General features: G+C 39.2%; 1 protein-coding gene across 8 annotated transcripts in view; it reads right to left on the reverse strand.

Moving 5' to 3' along the window:
* Positions 1–859: 859 nt before the first annotated feature.
* The window catches only part of elavl4 (ELAV like RNA binding protein 4), a 75,610-nt gene continuing 57,230 nt past the window's right edge, over positions 860–19,239 (reverse strand). For 7 of the 8 annotated variants that reach the window (XM_089119767.1, XM_039675490.2, XM_089119769.1 and 4 more), the window contains 4 exons: positions 16,873–17,026; positions 10,870–11,095; positions 7,269–7,307; positions 860–4,903 (listed from right to left, as the gene is read on the reverse strand). In XM_089119767.1, the coding sequence (XP_088975893.1) occupies positions 4,576–4,903; positions 7,269–7,307; positions 10,870–11,095; positions 16,873–17,026 (747 nt within the window). In that variant the 3' untranslated portion in view covers positions 860–4,575. The remainder of the gene's footprint in view (positions 4,904–7,268; positions 7,308–10,869; positions 11,096–16,872; positions 17,027–19,239) is intronic. The other variant, XM_039675507.2, reaches the window with a different exon arrangement.

Consider the following 19,239-nt stretch of genomic DNA (forward strand, 5'->3'; position numbering starts at 1 on the left):
AAAAATTACATTTGCATTGCAATCAGTTTATTTGGTTTTCAGTTCATTTTAATGATACTTTCGAATTGTAATACTGCATCTTGTCTGCTACCTCAAATCAAATTCAATTCCTTGTTTTCTTTTATTTTCTGCTTGTTTGGGCATTTTATTTTGTCCCTATAGAGTTATATTGTGTTGTTAGATTGTATTGTGTTTTGTTATTATAGTATTTTGCTTGTTCTATTTAGATGTACTTTAAAAATATCTTGAGCATGATCTGAAAGAATTATAAAACACTATTTATTATTGTCTTATTAATACCAGGACACAGGAGAAAACAGCTTTTTCGAGAAGACTAATATGACTGGAGTCTCCCTCTTACGTGAGTGCGCATCTTTTTAATAAATTGTTCTTATAATTGTTATTACATAATACAATTTCAAATCATCATGTGCATGTTTTTTTAAAGCAGAGATGCTTGTTGTAATTTGAAAGAGAGAAAGCTAATTCTCCAGGAAGGACATAGGGGGCGCTGTGCTCTCATGTCTCACTATATCACATCTGTCTGTTTTGTATTACTGCCTGTGAGAGGATATGCTTAATGTAATAACCCACTGGAAGTTTCCGTGCCTCTTTCTGGATTTCAACTATTGTGCGAGTAATAACGCTGGCATTCACGCTCATTGCGATAACTGATCAAACTCTTATCAAAAAGCTGCAGCTCATGTGACATTTGGTGCCTTCAGGTTCTTGAGGAAAATGAAACTTCCTGCATTAATTTCAAATATTACGGGAGTAAGTCGCTATTTGTTAAATCACCTTGTGTTACGTGAGGAGCAAACCTTTTTTTTTTTTTTTTTGAACATGACATTGCAGCACACAGCTTTCAACACCTTATTTTATTGTCCCAACATTCAAAAGTACAAATAATTCAAACACAACAGTTTTATGAAAAAGAAAAAAACATTTACAGCAAGTATTTTTTTCCATATTTTGTTTCCAGTTTCAGAAATGACCTAAACTAGCAAGGATAACATGAAGTCATTCATCGCAGTAATTTGATTCATAATAAGAATAAGGATAATGAGAATAATATTAATCATAGTAACAATAATCAATAATCGATAGATAAGTAATATAACGTAAGTAGGAGAGACCAGCTTGGTCCGGTGAACTTTTTTTTTTTCTTTTTTTTCATCTTTTTTTGTCTTTAAAGATTTATAGATTTTTCAGATAGTAAACAAACACATTTCAGGAGAAAATGAATTATGACAAGAGCCTTGTTCCTCACTTTGCCTTCCCTCCTACACTACTGGCTGATGGGTTCCTATTGGCAGGCTGCCACTATAAGGCGCTACAGGGGGAGAGACACTGCGATATGGGCACGCACCATAGAGCCTCGGCCCTGCGTTTCCAACACCCCCGCAAACTCTCACGCGTCCTAGACGCTCTCCCGTGCAGTCATCCACGCTCAGACACGCGGAGGGTGGTGGCATTAACCAAAAGAGGAGGACTTAATGCAGGAAATTTGTTTGTACATCAGAACAACATTCTAGTGGGGTCGTTGCATAATTCAAACTCCCAGCCGCAGCGGGGTTTGAGAAGGGCCGTGCCGCCGCCCCCTTAGAGACGGAGCAGAGGAGGATGGATGGCATTAAAGGTGGAGGAATGTAAGACTGCTCATGAACGTGACTTTATTTTGTTTTTTTTTGTTCTCCAGCATTCACACCGGTCTTAACAAGAGCCGAGCTCTCCATTCAGGAAGTTTACCTCTCAAAATAGACTATATCTTAGAAAATATATAACAGGTGTCATCTATCAAATATTATCTGCTATAGCTATTTTTGTTCAACCAGTACAATCAGAGTCAATGCTTTTTTTGTTTTTTTGTTTTTTGTTTTTTTTTTGGAGTATCAATGTGGTTTAAATGAAGGTTACAGTTCAGATGATGAGTCGATGAATCATACTAAAACAATGGACACAGATCACTCGATCAAATTAGGGCAGCAAAGCCTGACATGAACGCTGTCGAGATCCATGAGAAACTACATTTCAGACCCACATTTTTGCATAAAGTTTAATCACAAAGCAACGGTAGTGTGTGGAGGGAGGGCGGGAAGTGGCTTTTAAAACTACACAAACTTATCACAGGTTATATTGAACCAGAACAACTGTTATAACATTCTATTAAGACTAAACTTTATTGAAAAAGATTTAAAGATTTATGTTTAACAAGACAAGAAAAAAGCAATAGCAAATTGAACTATCGGCTAGGTTATGCATAGCGAGTAACTGTTTCTATTAATAAGGGAAGAGCCTCACCAACCCTCTTGACATTTTTTTCGTTTTTGACTTTTAAATTTTTTATATTGTAATTTTGATATATTGGTACAAAGCACAAACGTACTAAAATTTCTCAGTGCACAGGACTAATGGAAGAGCGTCTCCCCTAGTCGTTTGTTCCCTTTTGCTCAGAAAGACCCCCCCCCCCCTCCCTGTACCAGAATCACGCAAAAACACAGACAACATAAGAAAGGAACAAGTAAATAAATAAATAATCGAGATAAATAAATAATTTAATCAATGAGACAATCAATCAATCGATCAATAAATAAATACAGATTTTTCTCAAGAAGCTTTTTGTTCGATTTCTTTTGCTGCAGCGGTAAATCAAATAAATCGATCCAATTTTTCAGTAGTTTTTTTGCGTTTTTTCTTTATCTTCACAAGCGACATGACAACATATTAAACAGGATTCCTCACAAGTTTTTCTAAGCAACTGAACCATCACTTCATAAAGTTTTCATATGAAAAAAGACAATCCCAAACGAAAAACAGTGACAACTCAGATAGATATAGATATTGGAACAGAAAATGTTGACTATATATCATCTATTTGTACACAACAAAGAAAGACACAGTCGTAATAGATCCTTTGAGGAAACGAATACTAGACTAACAGAACTAGCTAATTATCGCTGAATTTCGACAAACGCTGTACACTCAGCAAATAACCTAGAAGGAAGCAAGCCAAAGGAACGACGTCATCAAGGCCCGAAATTGGTCATCTGGGGTTTCTCCAGACCATACAGCCTGGCCAACGACGACGATTTCCAAAGAATAAACGCCAACGAAAGAAGAAAAACAGCAGCTTAATATAATGCCAACATCGAAGTTTTCTTTTTTTTCTCTCTAAACAACACGAAGAACAACAAAGTTGGATATTTAAGATATGTGAACCATGTAATATAGCACCTACTGTTGATCGCTAAAGGAAGTACATCTCGAATGCGATATCACGAAATCATAGCGAATTAAACATAACCATGTACATGTCGTCCGAATGGAGAAAGAAGTGTGTGTGTGTGTGTGTGTGTGTGTATCTTTATTACTTATATCCCAAACACGGATGGTCTAAAGTAAATGAGTGGACGATGGGTGGCCTTGCTTTGGGCTCTTGACTGTGAAGATGTGGTCAGCCTGGGAAGACCCCTCTCCCTCTCCTATTGGGTATCGCTGTTGAATAATTACTGCTATGAAAAATTACCTGCCTGAATTTGCATCCCTTGATAAATTCTTCCATCTACAAAATTCTTCCATCGCCAATCCGGTTCTCCCCGAAAAACAAACAACCTTGGATCCTAAAAAGTACCACGGCAGAACGAACAAGACAAGGTGGCACCTGACCCCTCCCCCCGTCCCTAATTAGCCAGTCAAAATATTTTTCTCTTTTTTCAAATCCAGATTCTTGTAAAAATTCTTCAATAATTATTTTAATCATTATTTATAAAAATAGATCTTCTTTCTCTTTATTTTTTCATTTTTTCTAAACGCATTTTCAAGCAAAGAGACTTTCTCTTTGGCAACAGTGTGTGTGAAGTTTTTTTTTTTTTTGACGCAACGTGTCATCAGGAGCGCTAGCCCATCCCTTCCCTCGCCCCTTCCCCCTGAATCCCCTGTGAGGACAGACGTGTGTTTTGTTTGCAGTACAAAACCAAAACTATGCTAGAAACATCTTCTGCATTAGAGAAAAGGGATGGCCTCATCCCTGTCAATTCCTTGGGGTTCTCTAACAATTTACACCAAAACAAATGAATGAATGATCACTGATTTTTTTTCTTCTTCTTTTTTTAAAAAGAGCCCCCTCCCGTTCTCTTACCAGGGAGGTGTTTTTCTAACGACAGTGGATCCGGATTTAAAAAAGAAAGAAAAAATCCTGAATCGACACCAAGAGAGTTCGATCTAAAGAAGGACATTTTCTTCTTCAAAATAAGGGCGGTCTGGTTTTGCTACTGTTTACAGAGAAAAAAAAAAGAAAAAAAGGAAAGACAACCACGAGAACTCAAAAAGATATACAACAGAATCCCTGTACCACTTCCAGGGTCTCCAAATAATGAATATTCTCAATTTGTCATTTTGTAATACTTAGGCAACATTGGCTTATAGGTCCAAAGTTATATTATAAGCCATATCCAGTTCTTTTTTTTGTGGGTTTGTTGGTTGGGTGTGTTCCTGTTTTGAGTAGCTGAGTGGGCGGAGGTGGGTTTTTAGTATTAGAGGAGCTGTAAGGAGCTACACAAGTGATGAGAGGGGAGTTCAGGACTTGTGGGTCTTGTTGGTCTTGAAAGACACTTGCAAGACACGGTCACCCAACCGATACCCATTCAGACTGGCGATGGCCATGGCCGCTTCGTCGTAGTTCGTCATGGTGACGAATCCGAACCCCTTGCACTTGTTGGTGTTGAAGTCGCGGATCACCTTGACGTTGTTGACGGCACCGAACGGTCCGAAGAGCTGCCACAGGACGCTCTCGTCCGAGTCTGGGGACAGGTTGTAGACGAAGATGCACCAGCCCGTTCCTGTGTGACCGGGGATATTCATCCCTACTAGACTGGTCATGCTATCGATGGTGATGGGGGAGAACCTGCAGGACGAGAGAGAGAGAGTGAGAGTGAGGAAGATGTGTAAGTCACGCTGCCACTAGCCAAACTGATTCTTCAAGGGTTACGCTAGCAATCCACATATTTTCAATCTATCACTTTGGAGCCTAAATATCGGCTGCTCTTTTTTTTCAGGCGGAAGGCAACCAGAGGGGTTTTTGAATGCAGACTTGAATAGGCTGCGCTCCGGTGCTGGCTGCGGGGGGCCGCGCAAAAGTGTCATGCGCCAGGATGCAGAGCTCTTCCTGCGCGGATCTATTGGGGAACTAAATTACAGGAACTCTGCACATTAATACCTTCGAAATTCATCAGAGATTTCACATGCAACCGAGTAAATCTGCTCTCATTCTCCTTGTAATCTTTCCATTCTTCCTTTTTTTCCCCCTCCCTCATGATACAGAGATTTGAATGCTCAGTTGATTTCACTTAATTGCCTTTCCGCTTAAAGGAAATTTCCACTTTAAATAAAAGGTAAATTGGATAAAAGGTTCATTTTGTGTGCCACCTCTCAAGGAATGACTATAGGCATTATTGGGTGTGCTTTAATTGAGATTTCCGCTTTGCTGCCGCCGTCTTCGAATCCGTAAGGTTTGGGGAGGGGGATAGGAAGCTGCCAGCGAGCAGAAAATGGAAGCGGTGCTTTTCAGCCAGCTAGCACGGGGGAACAGAGTGTATTCCACCCACACCCTCTGCCGCTCCGCAGTGTGTGACTGTGATCGATAGCACTGCACGGACTACAGGGCCGGCCAATTCCCTGCTTCTTGTTCTGCCAAGAATTACTCAGACGTTTCATCTGCGTTTTAGCCTGTTCGTCCTGGCAGAGTCGATACATCTGTCTCCCTCTTTCGCTTTTGTGTTCTGTCGCTTGCGTCTCATTATGTTAATGAAGGGTATAATGGTAAGTCGGCTCACTTTGCACCGTGTGACAAGCAACCATCTCATGACTTCAATTACGCTGGTATTTCTGTGTAAATAATGAATCCGGTGCCATTATTCATCGAATAAACCGTCATGGTAATTTGGATGCCAGTCATCTGCAGGCAAGCGGGTGAGGGTCGGACTAGCGTATTGCTGACACAAAGGTGTCTGGTGACTACCAGGGCAGGGCCGAGAGCTGTCCGTTGGTCGAACTAAGACGAACAGTTGGACGAGGAGTTGCATAGCAACAAGCGGCTGACCTAGAGCCATCCCACCCTTCCAAGCTGCCCACCTTCACCTAGTGATGCTCACTTCTTCAGACTGGGCTTTGTTCGTTAATTACCTTCTACAGCAAGCTATGTGAGCACGACGCCTCCCCTAAATTGTCCCTCTCTCGCGGCAGACGGGCTTATTTGACAGCCGATCGCACCGAGTGTAAATGAATAAAACGGAATCTTTCGCCTCGTCATTTGTTTTGAAAGATCTCTTTTGCATATACTGTTTTATTGTTGCACTTCCTGTTACTTGTCAGGTTTTTTCTTTTTCATTACAATCGTTAGAATGATTCATTCTGATCAGCCAGCGCTGCAACACAACAGACTTTTCTAGAAAAAGAAGAAATCTAGTAAACACGGAGCCTTTAGTCTTTACAGAGAGCTATCTTTAAAAAAGAAAGAAAGAAAGAAAGAAACTTGCACAATGCGCAACCTTTCATGCTACTCCCTCCATCTTAGCCTTAAGTCTTTGGTGTTCGAGGGACATCAAAGTGTTTCAATAGATACTAAAATATGCAACAAAATGTCATAAGCACTAAAACATGTTCAAAAGAAGCCTTTTCACTACATCCACAGCAGCACAAAGCAAAAAGAACATGAGCAAACCCAACTGATCAGAGGCTCCTAAACCTGCAGTGAAACACTACATTTCCTGCAGGGATCCAGGTGAGCTGTCACCCCCTCCGTCTCGCTCTGGACCAGCTCAATCCAACAATTAAAACAAAGAACCTTCTATCTCATGCCTTTTAGCTGTTAGACTGTTAATGCATTGGGAATATCCATAATTTTGTCCAATTGTTGGCAGTGTGTAACCCCGAGCTGGACGGAGGTACGGCTTCAGCCCCTGAATCCTGTGGAAGCCACGCCTCAAAACAGGAGCTACACACAATAAAACACAAAATACCAAAACGGAACTCATAAAAAAGTCATGATCAAACACTACAAATTATAAAAGATACTTACACTTACTTTTAAGGGCTACTGACTGGTAGATTGAAATCAAAAATAAAAAAAGGAGGTAAAGCAAAAGAACTAAAGGGAAAGGAAGAACCTTGAACTGAACTGAATGCATGTGATTTTCAAAAAGAAGGGAAAAAACAGGATAGAAATCATACTGTCAACATGGACATCTGGCATTCGGTGAAGTTTTAATTACCTCTTAACGCCATAGGCCATATTAAGCAAATTGTCCAGCCTGTAAAGAGAAGGAGGGTTCTGGGGTTAATGCCAGGCAGATGGTTGACTCACTCAGTGGAACTAATGCTACATCCCTGCCTCACTGAAGGAAGACGCCCATCTAGCGATGGGCCATTACACTGTGCTGCCCCATCAGGCATCTCACAGAGTCAATCATACATCCAAAGAGCAGCAGACTTGCAGCAGCACTAATGCTAACAGGAGGCCACTTGGATGCCCACCCGTTTAGTTTAACAGCGCTGCAGTCCTGAAATATTAGTCACTACATCATTTAATTGTATTGTATACTTCATCATAACGTATAAAAAATCTCATAGGTTGACTTGCATGCACTAATTTTGATTTTTTTTTTTTTTTTAACAATGTGGGGAGGGGAGTTGAATTATAACATGATTTTGAATGTACTACCATTTATTGGTGTGTGTGTGTGTATATTTTGTAATATGATATGATATGAACTTGATGCTTTGGGAATATATTTAATTTTTTTTTGTCGGCAGCAAATAATCCGGAGCTGGACTGGGGTGCAGCTTCAGCCCTTGAATCCGGAAGCCACACCTCAAAAACAGGAGCGTAAATTTATTCAGGTAAATTGGGCCATGTATTATTGTTTTCATCTCTCTTACTCTCTCTCTCTCTCATACACACACACGTTGGGTTTTCATGTTTTGGGACATACATTTTTCCAAAAAAAACATCACCTTGTATGATTTATAAGCTGTTTTCCTCAAACGATGTGGGATGGGGGTTGAATTAAAATGATAATATTTTTTTCTAATGATATATTATGTTTAATTATATATGACAATTAAACATAATTGTAATGTAGAAATTTGTACTTTTCTAAATATGTTTGAATGACTTTTGTCATTGAAAAGAATGTCTATATTTTGATTCTATATTGCAATGCTGTGATGTATTTTCATAGTGACATTTAAAGAATGATTTAGAGGAATATGAGCAAAGTGAAAACAAAACTCAAAAGAGAAATAAATCAATCATACAAACAGATATTAAAAATTCCATATTAAAAATGAATCTTAGTGGCAAAACACGTGCGGATAATATGCTAGTGTTATGGATGAAATTGGTCTGGGGCCATCTTTCAGCTATCTGAAAACTTTAATATAAAATGACATTTCAATGAAGTTGGAGGCTGGATGTAATGCCGCATTAACTGGGAGTGCCCTTTCTTCCACTTGCTGTCACTTTCTTTTGCGGTCTCTCTATTAGCCCCAGTGACCCACCGGGCCGGTATATTACGTTTTCCTTCCCCGTCAGTCATTCTCATTTTGGGCTCCTGTCTGTTTGGCTACTCTGCGACCTCCGTCCCTCTCTTGGCTCGGCCCTGTCTCATTTCCTATTAAAGCTGTAGCAAGATGGCTGGCAAGGCTAATTACTGCTTTCTCACATTTCAAACTGAAGTTCCCCTGACAAACACACACGTACACATGCTCCCCCTCCTTCCCCGTGGTGGGTCAACAGTTGGTGACTCTGCCTTCTGTGAACTTGGAGAAAAAACGCAGCCAAACTAAAGGGAGGACATTCAGTGTATCGAGTCATTAAGATGCCAATTAGCCAATTAGGGAGGCAGGTTGCTTTGTGGGTAAATGAGTTAATTGGAGAGAGAGAGGGCTCTGAGGTGCAAGAGCAGGCGACGTGTTAGAAATATGCAGGAGTGTCTCCACCCGGTTCGGTCCGTCCTACAGCTTTTCACACTTCCTCTCCAAACACACACACAACACAATGAAGCCTTTGTAAGGCCGACTAATGCATGCAAATGGGACTCATCCTTTTCAGATCTCTTCAATAATAAGTGCTTGTGATGTAGAAAGAATTCATTGCTGATTTCTGTCATCAGTATTGCCGTGCAGTGCTAATTGCTTGATGAGTCCTGTTTGTCTAAACAAAGGATCTTTGCTTTATTGCAAACATCACACTGACAGTTCATGCATCTAGAGGAGATTGTAACTGTAACTCATACAAATAATTTTTTATTTGTGATCAAATTGAATTATTAAATGTTTTGAATGGTTCTCATGAGCTGCACACGTCAACTTCCATTCATATGTGTAAACGTAGCAGTTTGGTATTTGTATAGTGAAAAGGTGTTTGACCAAAAGAAGCTAAAAAACATGTTCACTTACTATAAAAAAATACTAATGTATGGCAAGCTCTTTAGATTTTTTTTTTTTGTAAAAAAAAAAGTGTAGATAATTTAACATTTCCAGTTGATTAATATATATTATATTATGTTATTGATTTACTCTAGTTTGGGGTCAGTACAATTTTATGTTTTGAAAGAAGTCTCTTATGCTTACCATGTTACTTGTACTTACTGTAATAATAACAGTGATATATGCATAATTGCATGCAAACCACAACCAAACCCTATTCCTAATCCTACCCTATAATAAGTACATGTAGTTAATTAAAATGACTCAGTACTTAAATGTAGAATTACACTGTAACAAGGACACCAAATAAAGTGTAACCAAGAATACTTTTGTAGCATTATATACATTTCTTTACTGTAACTTTTGATTAATTGAATGCATCCCTGTTGGGAAAATTTTTTTTTTTTAAATAATATATTATTATTTGCCATTCATATATTTTTTTCCAGTATAGGAGCCCTGGAACATGACATCAAATCCTGTTGCCCATATTTAAACTAAGTTTGCATGTTAAGTCTAGTGTGATGCACCTATAAACACTGCTTCCAAAACACATGTTGTAGATTGCATTGAAAAAAACTAGAGCTTACTACCTAGATATGTCTCAATCTGCTTTTATTTTTGGAAAAATGTATTAATTTTGTCCTAAAAGCCCAAGTAGTGTATTGTATATGCAAACTTTTAAGTTTCACTAAGCTAAATGGCTAAAAGCTATCACTATTGATCCTACATCCAATGTCAGCTTGATTGTGAGTTGATATCCGCCACTTTTCAGCAGTAAGCTTTCACTGCAAGATGGCCTCATCCGTTTTGGCAGGCTTCGCCAGCTTGAAACTCATAAGACGTGACTCATAGTTAATGTGAATTAGCCTCTGAGGAAAAGAGATCTTAAACAAAGACCTAGCAAGTCAACGGCTGGGTCAAAAGGTGTTGTTATTGTTCCCTGTGACTAACTATGTGTAGAGAAAATTTACTTCACATCGCTTTTAAAAAGGTTGAGAAGCGCTGCCCAAAGCCGTAAAGGTGTTAGCTGCCAGAGTGAAGTTATTGCTGGCCTGCTGAACTGAAATGAAAGGAACAGATGTGAAATGAAAGAAGGGGAGGATGGCAGATGAGAAAAAGAAATCAGAGGGACATTGTGAATGACAGAACCCCACTGTCTCTTATCAGTCCTTTGCTTCTGTTTCTTTTCTGAATTTCATTTTGTTTCTGCAGATTTTTTTGGAGCAGCTATTCCTCGGTGGTGACGTGACACACACAACTTCAGCTCAACAGGTAACAGTTTCATAATCCAGACACCTATTTTGCTGTTCTGTTCCACCAATTTTGAAAGAAAGTTACGAAAGAGACACAGATTGTTATTGCAGGCTTGACTGTATTTACCTGAACCTCTGCGCTTGGTGGTGGAGGGGTCCTGGGTAGCGCCGGTTGGGGGATTGGTACAGCTGCGACAGTAATGCCTGGCTGGTCTTCTGGCTTGGGTTGTTGGCAAACTTCACCGTAATGGGCTCGGCGGCACCTGAAGGCTTCTGTCCATTCAGACCCTTGATGGCTTCCTCCGCTTCTATCCTCTTATCAAAGCGAATAAAGCCCACACCCCGCGAGCCACCTGTGGGGCCAGCACACCAGAAACAACACACCATACGTTTACTGGCTTTATCCGGCCTGCAACGGCAACACAGACCTAGTAAATCTAGATTTTTTTTTTTTCATTTTTTAAAAATTACTAATGCTGCTGTGACAGTGTTTCTCTCTTCTGACCAGTGTAATCAATCTCTTTCCTCTTTTGGAAAGTTCTAAGAACAAAATGGGAATGCAAAAATAAAAAAATGTTTCTTCTAAGTTCCGTTTATCAAAAGATAAGTTTGACTTTCGCTTCTGAGAACCCCGGAAATGTGACATGCACATCCTGACTCACACACCTTAGTTCGCAATGATGCATTTCTATATTTAGAGATTGTCATTTGTCGACGGCGAATCATTTTCAGAGATATGCTGCCTGTGTGACGGATCCTATTGCTGGTGTCACATTATGCAAACGAGGCGAGATGGAGCAGGGAGATTCTATTGGCCGGCCGGCATTCCAGTGCTGTCAGGCAGACGTGTAATTTGTTTTCTTTTCTTCATGAGAGGATGACGATATTGTGTGGAGGCTGTCGCCCGCTGGTGTGGAAATTGAGCGTGTGTGTGCGACGGCCTCACGCTGTGTGGATTGCGCCAGCTGACGGCCACACGCCGCCTCGTGGTATGCGGCGTGTCGGCGACATTTCCATGGTTTCCAAGGTGATGGTTTTGACCGCTACCTGAAAGTAACATTTAAAAGAGCCCGGCTTACTGGGAGGTCTTTTGTTGGGTTGGTTTTTAATGAGACGATCCTTCTACTCCGGGGAGGTGCGTGTGGAGACGACTTGCCAAGAGGGCAATTTGCATAATACAATGAACACGTATTTGTGTGTGTGTGTGTGTGTGTGTGTCTGTCTGCGCTCTGCTTTCTATATTGTCAGTTCGTTCTCCTCTCACTCTCTCAGCTGTCACCCGCTAGTATTGATGTTTTCTGTTGGGCTGCCTGATTGTCTATTCAAATCAGTGTCTTTTGATACGTTCCATTCTGCAAACAAATATTTGCACACAATCTTTTCAATGCAGCGAGCTTTCATTCAGACTGCGGCTGCATTACTCTCTTTCCCTCGCAGCATGAGTCATTCCTGACAGCTTTTCACTTTTCCCTCTCCCTTCCAAAAACCTACTCTCTTTAATTAGAGCGTCAGAAGTAAAGGCTCGAGGAAGGAAAAGCATGCATTATTCCAGAGAGTTTAGGATGCACGGTTAGCTTCGTGCTCACCGTGGAGTGATGTTGAGGTCAAAGCAGAATCCTTCGAAAGTGGAGCAGACAGAGGAAACTGGGAATGACACCTCCTCTCTCTGTTCCTCTCTCTGTCTAGAAGATATTTGACATGCAACAGCTCAAGTATCTAAAAATACAAGAGATTACACATTCCGTTTCATAAAATTTTGATCCAAAACTAGACGACTTTTTGCTTCCGTCTGTCAGTTTAATTGTGCAGGAATGAACTGATGGATCTGACATAAACTATATGCTATCTGCTTTTGCTTGTTTAGATTGTAGTACACAAACACCGTCTGAGATCGAAAGTGGGGAGGGGAAGGCATCAAAACAACCTGTCTATAATATAATGCCTTAAATGCTTTTGAAGGCAGCAGAGATTTATCTTTCACAAATCTCACAATGCACGGTTCGACGGTTGGTGGAATAAATAAAAACTACAGTAATTTTTTGTTATAAAGCATATGCCTACTTTTCTTCCTAGAAATAAGTATTGTGGTCACTAAATACTTGCTTTAAAGCTCTCTTGAATTTGTTTTAGCTCATTAGATCTGATGTTATGGTGACTCATACTACACAAATCACTGCCTGTCATTGCTTTACACAGAACCAGAGGTAAAAGGTCAAGCCCTACCAGAACTATTATACTGTAAACTCATTCAAGCATACTACTTTATTTCTGGAGTATATACTATGCACAGTATGCCAATTTTCTGTATGCTTGTAATACCCTAATGATTTATCAAAAAAATATGCAGTACAAGACACAATGTAATGGTGTCTTGGCTTCCATTGCATTGAAATGGATGATCCAGAAGTTATTAAAAAAAAATCATTTCTATACAAAATTGAATACAAAAATTAAAGTAACTATTTTCATTTCCAAACTGGACACCAATCACACTTAATTTAATGAGGTTATGCAACAACAACGTAGCATGTTGGAATGTTTACCATTAAATCATGCCTACGATATCATATAAACTTTAAAAACAAATATTTATAAGCAATATATATTTCTTATAAAAATTGCAATTAACTTCATATTCGCCCACCATGAAAACTTCTTTTCCCAGAATACCTACCACATTTTGAATTTATTTCAGTTGCAATTCATGCAATTCTTCCTGTTATTCCAATTCAAATTTCTGATCTGGCACATCCAACTCATTAATTGAATGGGAGCCAATTCTTAAATTCAGAATTTTGCACAACTCTACGTAGCATTATGAATTATGGGACTGATGGCTATTAAACAGCGCATTAATGTTGTAAATGTAATGTCCTTTTGTCCTCTGCAAGTCTGTTTTGTACCATACCTTAAAAAAAACAATGTAGGGCCGTAGGGCAGGTAATCTGTAGTATGATTCAATCCAGAGGGTTTCAGCACTGTGCTCTAACACAACTATAATGAAATCGTGATGGGATCTCGGTTTCCCCGGGTAGAAATAGTGCTGACCAATGTCGTTCAGGCTGCAAACGGCTGACGATCTATCAGATGCCAGCAGAATCGCTAAAATTGCGGGTCCGTAAAATACACTAGCAATTTAACAGTTAAAAAATGCAAATGGTAGCCTTAATGTTGACTGTGCTTTACTTTTTTCTTTTTCTCTCGCTTCTCTGACATTACCATAATGAGCCTGCAGCCGCTTCCATAACAGGCTGCCTAAACAAAGCGAGCGGCCGGGCTAAAACCGGAGACACTGGCACTGCTAGCTCTTTTTTAGCGCTTATCATGAACCGAACAGAGTTACAGCTACAATGTGCCGGTTAACAGCACTATTCTCCCCAGTAATCAGTCCTAGCTTACGTAACTTTCTACCTGTACTTATCTCAGCTCAGCACACATGAAGCTGGAGAATGCTGAGTTTAATAATAACCGTGACACACAGAGCGAGCGCACAAGAAACAGTGGCAGGAGACCGCTATAGCCGGCCTGACAAAGCGCTTTCCACTGCACGCCCACTGTTCTGGTCCTCGACACTTACTGCGAGAGAGAGAGAGAGAGAGAGAGAGAGAGAGAGAGAGAGAGTCCTCTGGGGAAAAAGAGAAAGCTCAGAAAAGCTTGGCTGTTAATGAAAGCCTTCTCTCCTCTGTCTGAACATAAGCACCTCTCCGTTGTCTCTCATTCTTTCACTTTTAAGTGGTTGTGCCAACTATATGGAACATTTATTAAACTAGTGCGCTAAATATATTATGAGGAGAAAAAAAACGTACACCTCTCCGCCGTAGCCTCTACCTAATCAGAGAAAGGAGAGCAGCATCCTCGTTTTATGTAACTTTTAGTTGCTGCCGCTACAGATGGTGTTTGAAAAGGCTCGGTAAAGGAAGTCTTTGAAGACTCTCTCAGCACTTTGTCTGTTTCTGCCGGCTCACGGCTATAAATCCATCTGTTTGTCCTTGTGTAATTAGAGGCCAAGGCAGCGGTGTCATGGCATGCTTTGCAATGTCTGGTGGAACATCTCGATTCATTGTATACATCACGGATCCTTTGTGTTCTACAGGCCTTGATTTGGAAACTCGTCGTGCAACGTTGGCTCAAATGCACGTGGACGTCGTGCTTCTAACCCTTCCTTACGTCATGCTATAGCTAATGGGATTCAAGTCATGGGAAAATATCAATGAGCGTGAAAAGAAAAGGAGACGGAAGAGGAGAAAGCGTAGCAGTTTAAAAGAGGGATTTCCACAAGTAGCTCAGTCAAGGGAGTAGTTTTTCACTTAAGAGGCGCAGCTTGTTGGAGGCGCCGTTTTGGATCAATTGTATTTGCTCTCATTGATGGAACAGGCTCTGAATATTTGACTATTGATCAAAAAACCTATCATACTTCACTTAGGTTACATGCTATGTGTAAGTAAGTAGTCCTGGCATGGATGCTCAGAAGCTTTTTCAAATCCCTATAATTTAGTCACGTTTTACCAATAAACTGAAAACAAACAGACACAACCATAGGGAACAAGTTATATAAACAAGACATGTGGGAAGAGGACTTCCACAGCAATACATTATCCTCTCTGTGAGGGTGAACAGAGAAAACGCTTCCCTAATTGTTACCAATAAACTTTTGACAAGGATGTATGATGTGTTATTATTTCAGAAAGGCAAAGCCACTGTTAGTTTACCATGCCATATGTGTTTGTTTTTATTAATGACTTTCAGTGTTATTTCACGATATTGTATTTTTCTTGATGCTGAGGGGAATATGACAGAATTAGATTTGCCTTAAAAAAGCATTTGGCAGATGTTGAAATGTGTGTGTGCATGAACAATCTTTATTGACATTATGCTAGCTTTTAGGTATGTATATTTTTTTTTTCTATATTCCATGCTGTAAATGAGTGGGTTGACAAGAAACCGTTTTTTATATTTCACTTGCATGAAATCAATATTTTGATATTCTGTGTGGTGGTGCTAATGTGGGGCTTGGCATGATGTTCCAATGATTGTGCTTTTTGATTCTGTCATAAAAACAGTGGCCCATGTAGCCAGTGAGTTAATCTCAATTTTCAACATTCATGTGAGATTTAAACTATTAACTGCTTTTGAGTAACAAGCCCCTTTTGACTTCCACACTTATTGACAAATGCAGAATCCCTGTTTGGCTTTCGAGGCTTTTCAGAAGAATTGTAATATTTGCTAATATCTCTTTATGGCAGCTCTCCGATTAGTAGCTTCAAAAAAAGAACGAAAAAAGTCACTAGCAACTCCAGTTTAATTAATCATCAAGCTCCCTCATGCGGACCCTTTTCTCCGGGGGAGCCTTCATAGGGCCAGAGGAAGGATCTGTGTCAAGAGAGGAAGGCCCATGTGTGTGTGTACATGCAGAATTCCTCGGCAGTTCTTCCGAAAGGGTTCTGCACCACTAGAACGTGGAGTACATTTTCCTGTGCCTAACGCGATATTGTTTGCATGGAAAGTGCCGATATGAATTATGCAGTTGGAAAAATATTGAATGTGTAAGAAATTCAGCTCCATGACCATTTATATCCAAGTTTGATTTATTCATGATGCTGGAGGAAGGATAGGCCAAGGAGATGGCTGGATGCTTTAAAATACACTCATCAGTCATTCCATGTCATTCGATCATCCTTAAGATTAGGATGCTTGGTCATGATCAAATGCAAACAACCAACCAAACCTGCATATAAATGTACACACAGAAGATGGCTACAAAATTGAGTTTTTTTGTGTAGTTTCAGTACATGTTAAGTGCATTTACATGCACTTTAGAAGTTCTATTTCAGTCGGACTGAAGCAAAAAATGTCATGTTAATGCTAAAATTGCTCTAGTCTTTTTTTTTTGTGAATTCAGACTAGATAATGCCATCTTAGTCTGGTTTATTCTAGCATGGCCTTATATGATATACAGCCAACAAATTACTCAAAGTAATGCAGAATTCCTTATATTTTGGCTTTATTTGTACTGAATGTATTCAAGAGGCTTTTAGTAGATTGTGCGATTGTTTATGTGATTTAAGAGCTTTTTTTGTTTGTTTGTTTGTTTGCATGCTACAGGGTGAGAGAAAAGCGGCCCCACTGATACCTGTGACCTGGTCAACGAGAATGCGGGAGGTGATTATCCGTCCGTACTGAGAGAAAAGCTGTTCCAGCTCCTTTTGGGTCATGGTTTTGGGCAGCCCACTCACGTACAGATTGGCGTCACGGATAGAAGCCGAGCTGGGCCGTGCATACGACACCTGTAAGACAAAAAAATACTTTGAGAATTCATTGCACTTATCGAACTATATTGGTTGATGTGGTCAACTCCACTTCCATATGTGCTTGTTGAACATTTCATTTCACTATTACTTTTGGAGGATATCTGTTTAGGCAATTTATAGCCAACGTCTTGCATTGGCAATATACAGCATTCAGATGCCAGAGGTCATCTGTGCACCTGTTCTGTATCACACTGTGTTGGTGGTCTGTATTCTTCCATTGACCTGGAACAGCTAGAGACTTCAGAAAGATAATGCCCCAAAATCCCCCACTTAAGAACAATGGAGAAATCCTTTCAACTTATAATATTTTCAAAGGCACAATTTGCTGCAAGGGATTCATACTAATTCACAGATAAGGGATATACACGTGACATCCAAAGAGCTTTGCAAATGTCTCAAAGGAGGAATGGAAATGAAAATTCAATATTAATGTGCACCACCTCTAACCCCATTTCTGAAGAGAAACAATGTACCCAAGAAATACACCCAAGTGCAATGGTTGAAGTTCATGAACCCTTTAACTACAGGCATAATTGTGGTCGATTTTGAAAGAAGTTTTGATGGAGTTTGCAGTCCTAAAATCAGTCATAAATAAGAACTAAAAGAAATATAGCATATTTTTTCACAGCCTTTATTAAGTATAAATATATATATATATCTCAATAATTCATGTTTAAACAACTTGAAATAAAATTAGAATATATATAGAGAAACTTTTTTTACAGCATTACCTAATGTTAATGTATAGAACCTTATTGTAAAGTGTTACCAAATCTAGAAACACAATGATGTCATAACCACCACATACGTGACCATGTTATATTTCTGAGGATAGCTCTTAACCTTTTAAATAAACTGAAGTAACGTTACCAATGTCAACAGTAAATCAAAAATATTCAAGCATGGATTTAATTACACATAATTGGACAGTTTCAATTTCTTCTCTACAGTTGTACAGATTTAGAATAAGGTTCATAAACCTCACTTAGAGCACACAGCAGTAAATGATAAAGGCTAATTTGTTTTCAGAAAACACACATGATGGAAGAGCTTGTGTGTGTGAGAGAAGGCTGGCTGTCATCTGTGCTGAATAACACTTTGGAACCTTCTGTTTGTGCCTAGAGTGAGAGCCAATCCATCTATAGCTCCCTCTCACCCTCGCATTCCTCACACGCTCTAATATCAGCGCGCTGCGCTTACTAGCACCTTGGACAGCACTCCTTCCTTCATACTCTCTCCATCTATCGCTCACACACTCACACGGCACATTCTCACCTCTCTCGACTTGTCAAACTCGGCAGCACCTTGGACAGAGTCTGCCACACTCTAAAACACACAGTGCTTGTTTTCAACTTCACATCCCAGTCTCGCTTTTTTCTGACTCACATTATACAGTTTTCACCCAATGCACTCTCTCAATCAAATGAAGGCGTTGGCAAATTGAATATACTATAATGTCACTGAACTTTTCACAAATGCAAATCCTTGTGGGAAACTTCAGTGCTGTGGCTCATGCTGGATTATCATAATGATAATTATATCTAAAAGGATAGTTCTCGCCAAAATTATTTACTCATAATATCATAGTCCATATTCATACAAATATAATTTATTATTATTGAAGTGATTCAATGAAAAGATCCAACTCAAAAGACTGATTCGTTCATGATTCAAACATTTGTACCCTTATAAGCGTACCGCAAGATTTTCAGCACATAATTAATTAAATTTCAGTTTGTTCACGACACAAAGCTGTCATATGTCTTTAGAAGACTTTGAATATCATGTGATTTATTCTGTTGCTGAATTTTTAGTTTTGCATGTATTTCATGCATTTATATCTTCCTAAATTTGAAATGAGAATAATTTATAATGCTTTAAGGTCCCTTAGCAGTTTTCCTCCACAGTGTAATAAATTAACGTTTGAAAGCAAAGAAATCCATAAAGCCATAAATATTAGTATTTTATTATTTTATTTTATTTTGCAGTACAACAGTATTAGCAATTGTAATATATTTCTTTATTGATTTAATTTTTATGATATAAATAAATTATTTTTATTATATAACTATTTTTATAGAGAAAAAAAGATTTTCTTTTCCCTATTGTCCTTATCTTAGTAAATACTTCAAGTCATATGAATTATTTTATGATACTTTTTTGGAACTGTATTGGAACAACTAGTACTT

This window comes from Pimephales promelas, chromosome 14 (assembly GCF_988280905.1).
Source record: "Pimephales promelas chromosome 14, fPimPro1.hap1.1, whole genome shotgun sequence".
In the NCBI taxonomy this organism is placed as follows: Eukaryota; Metazoa; Chordata; class Actinopteri; order Cypriniformes; family Leuciscidae; genus Pimephales; species Pimephales promelas.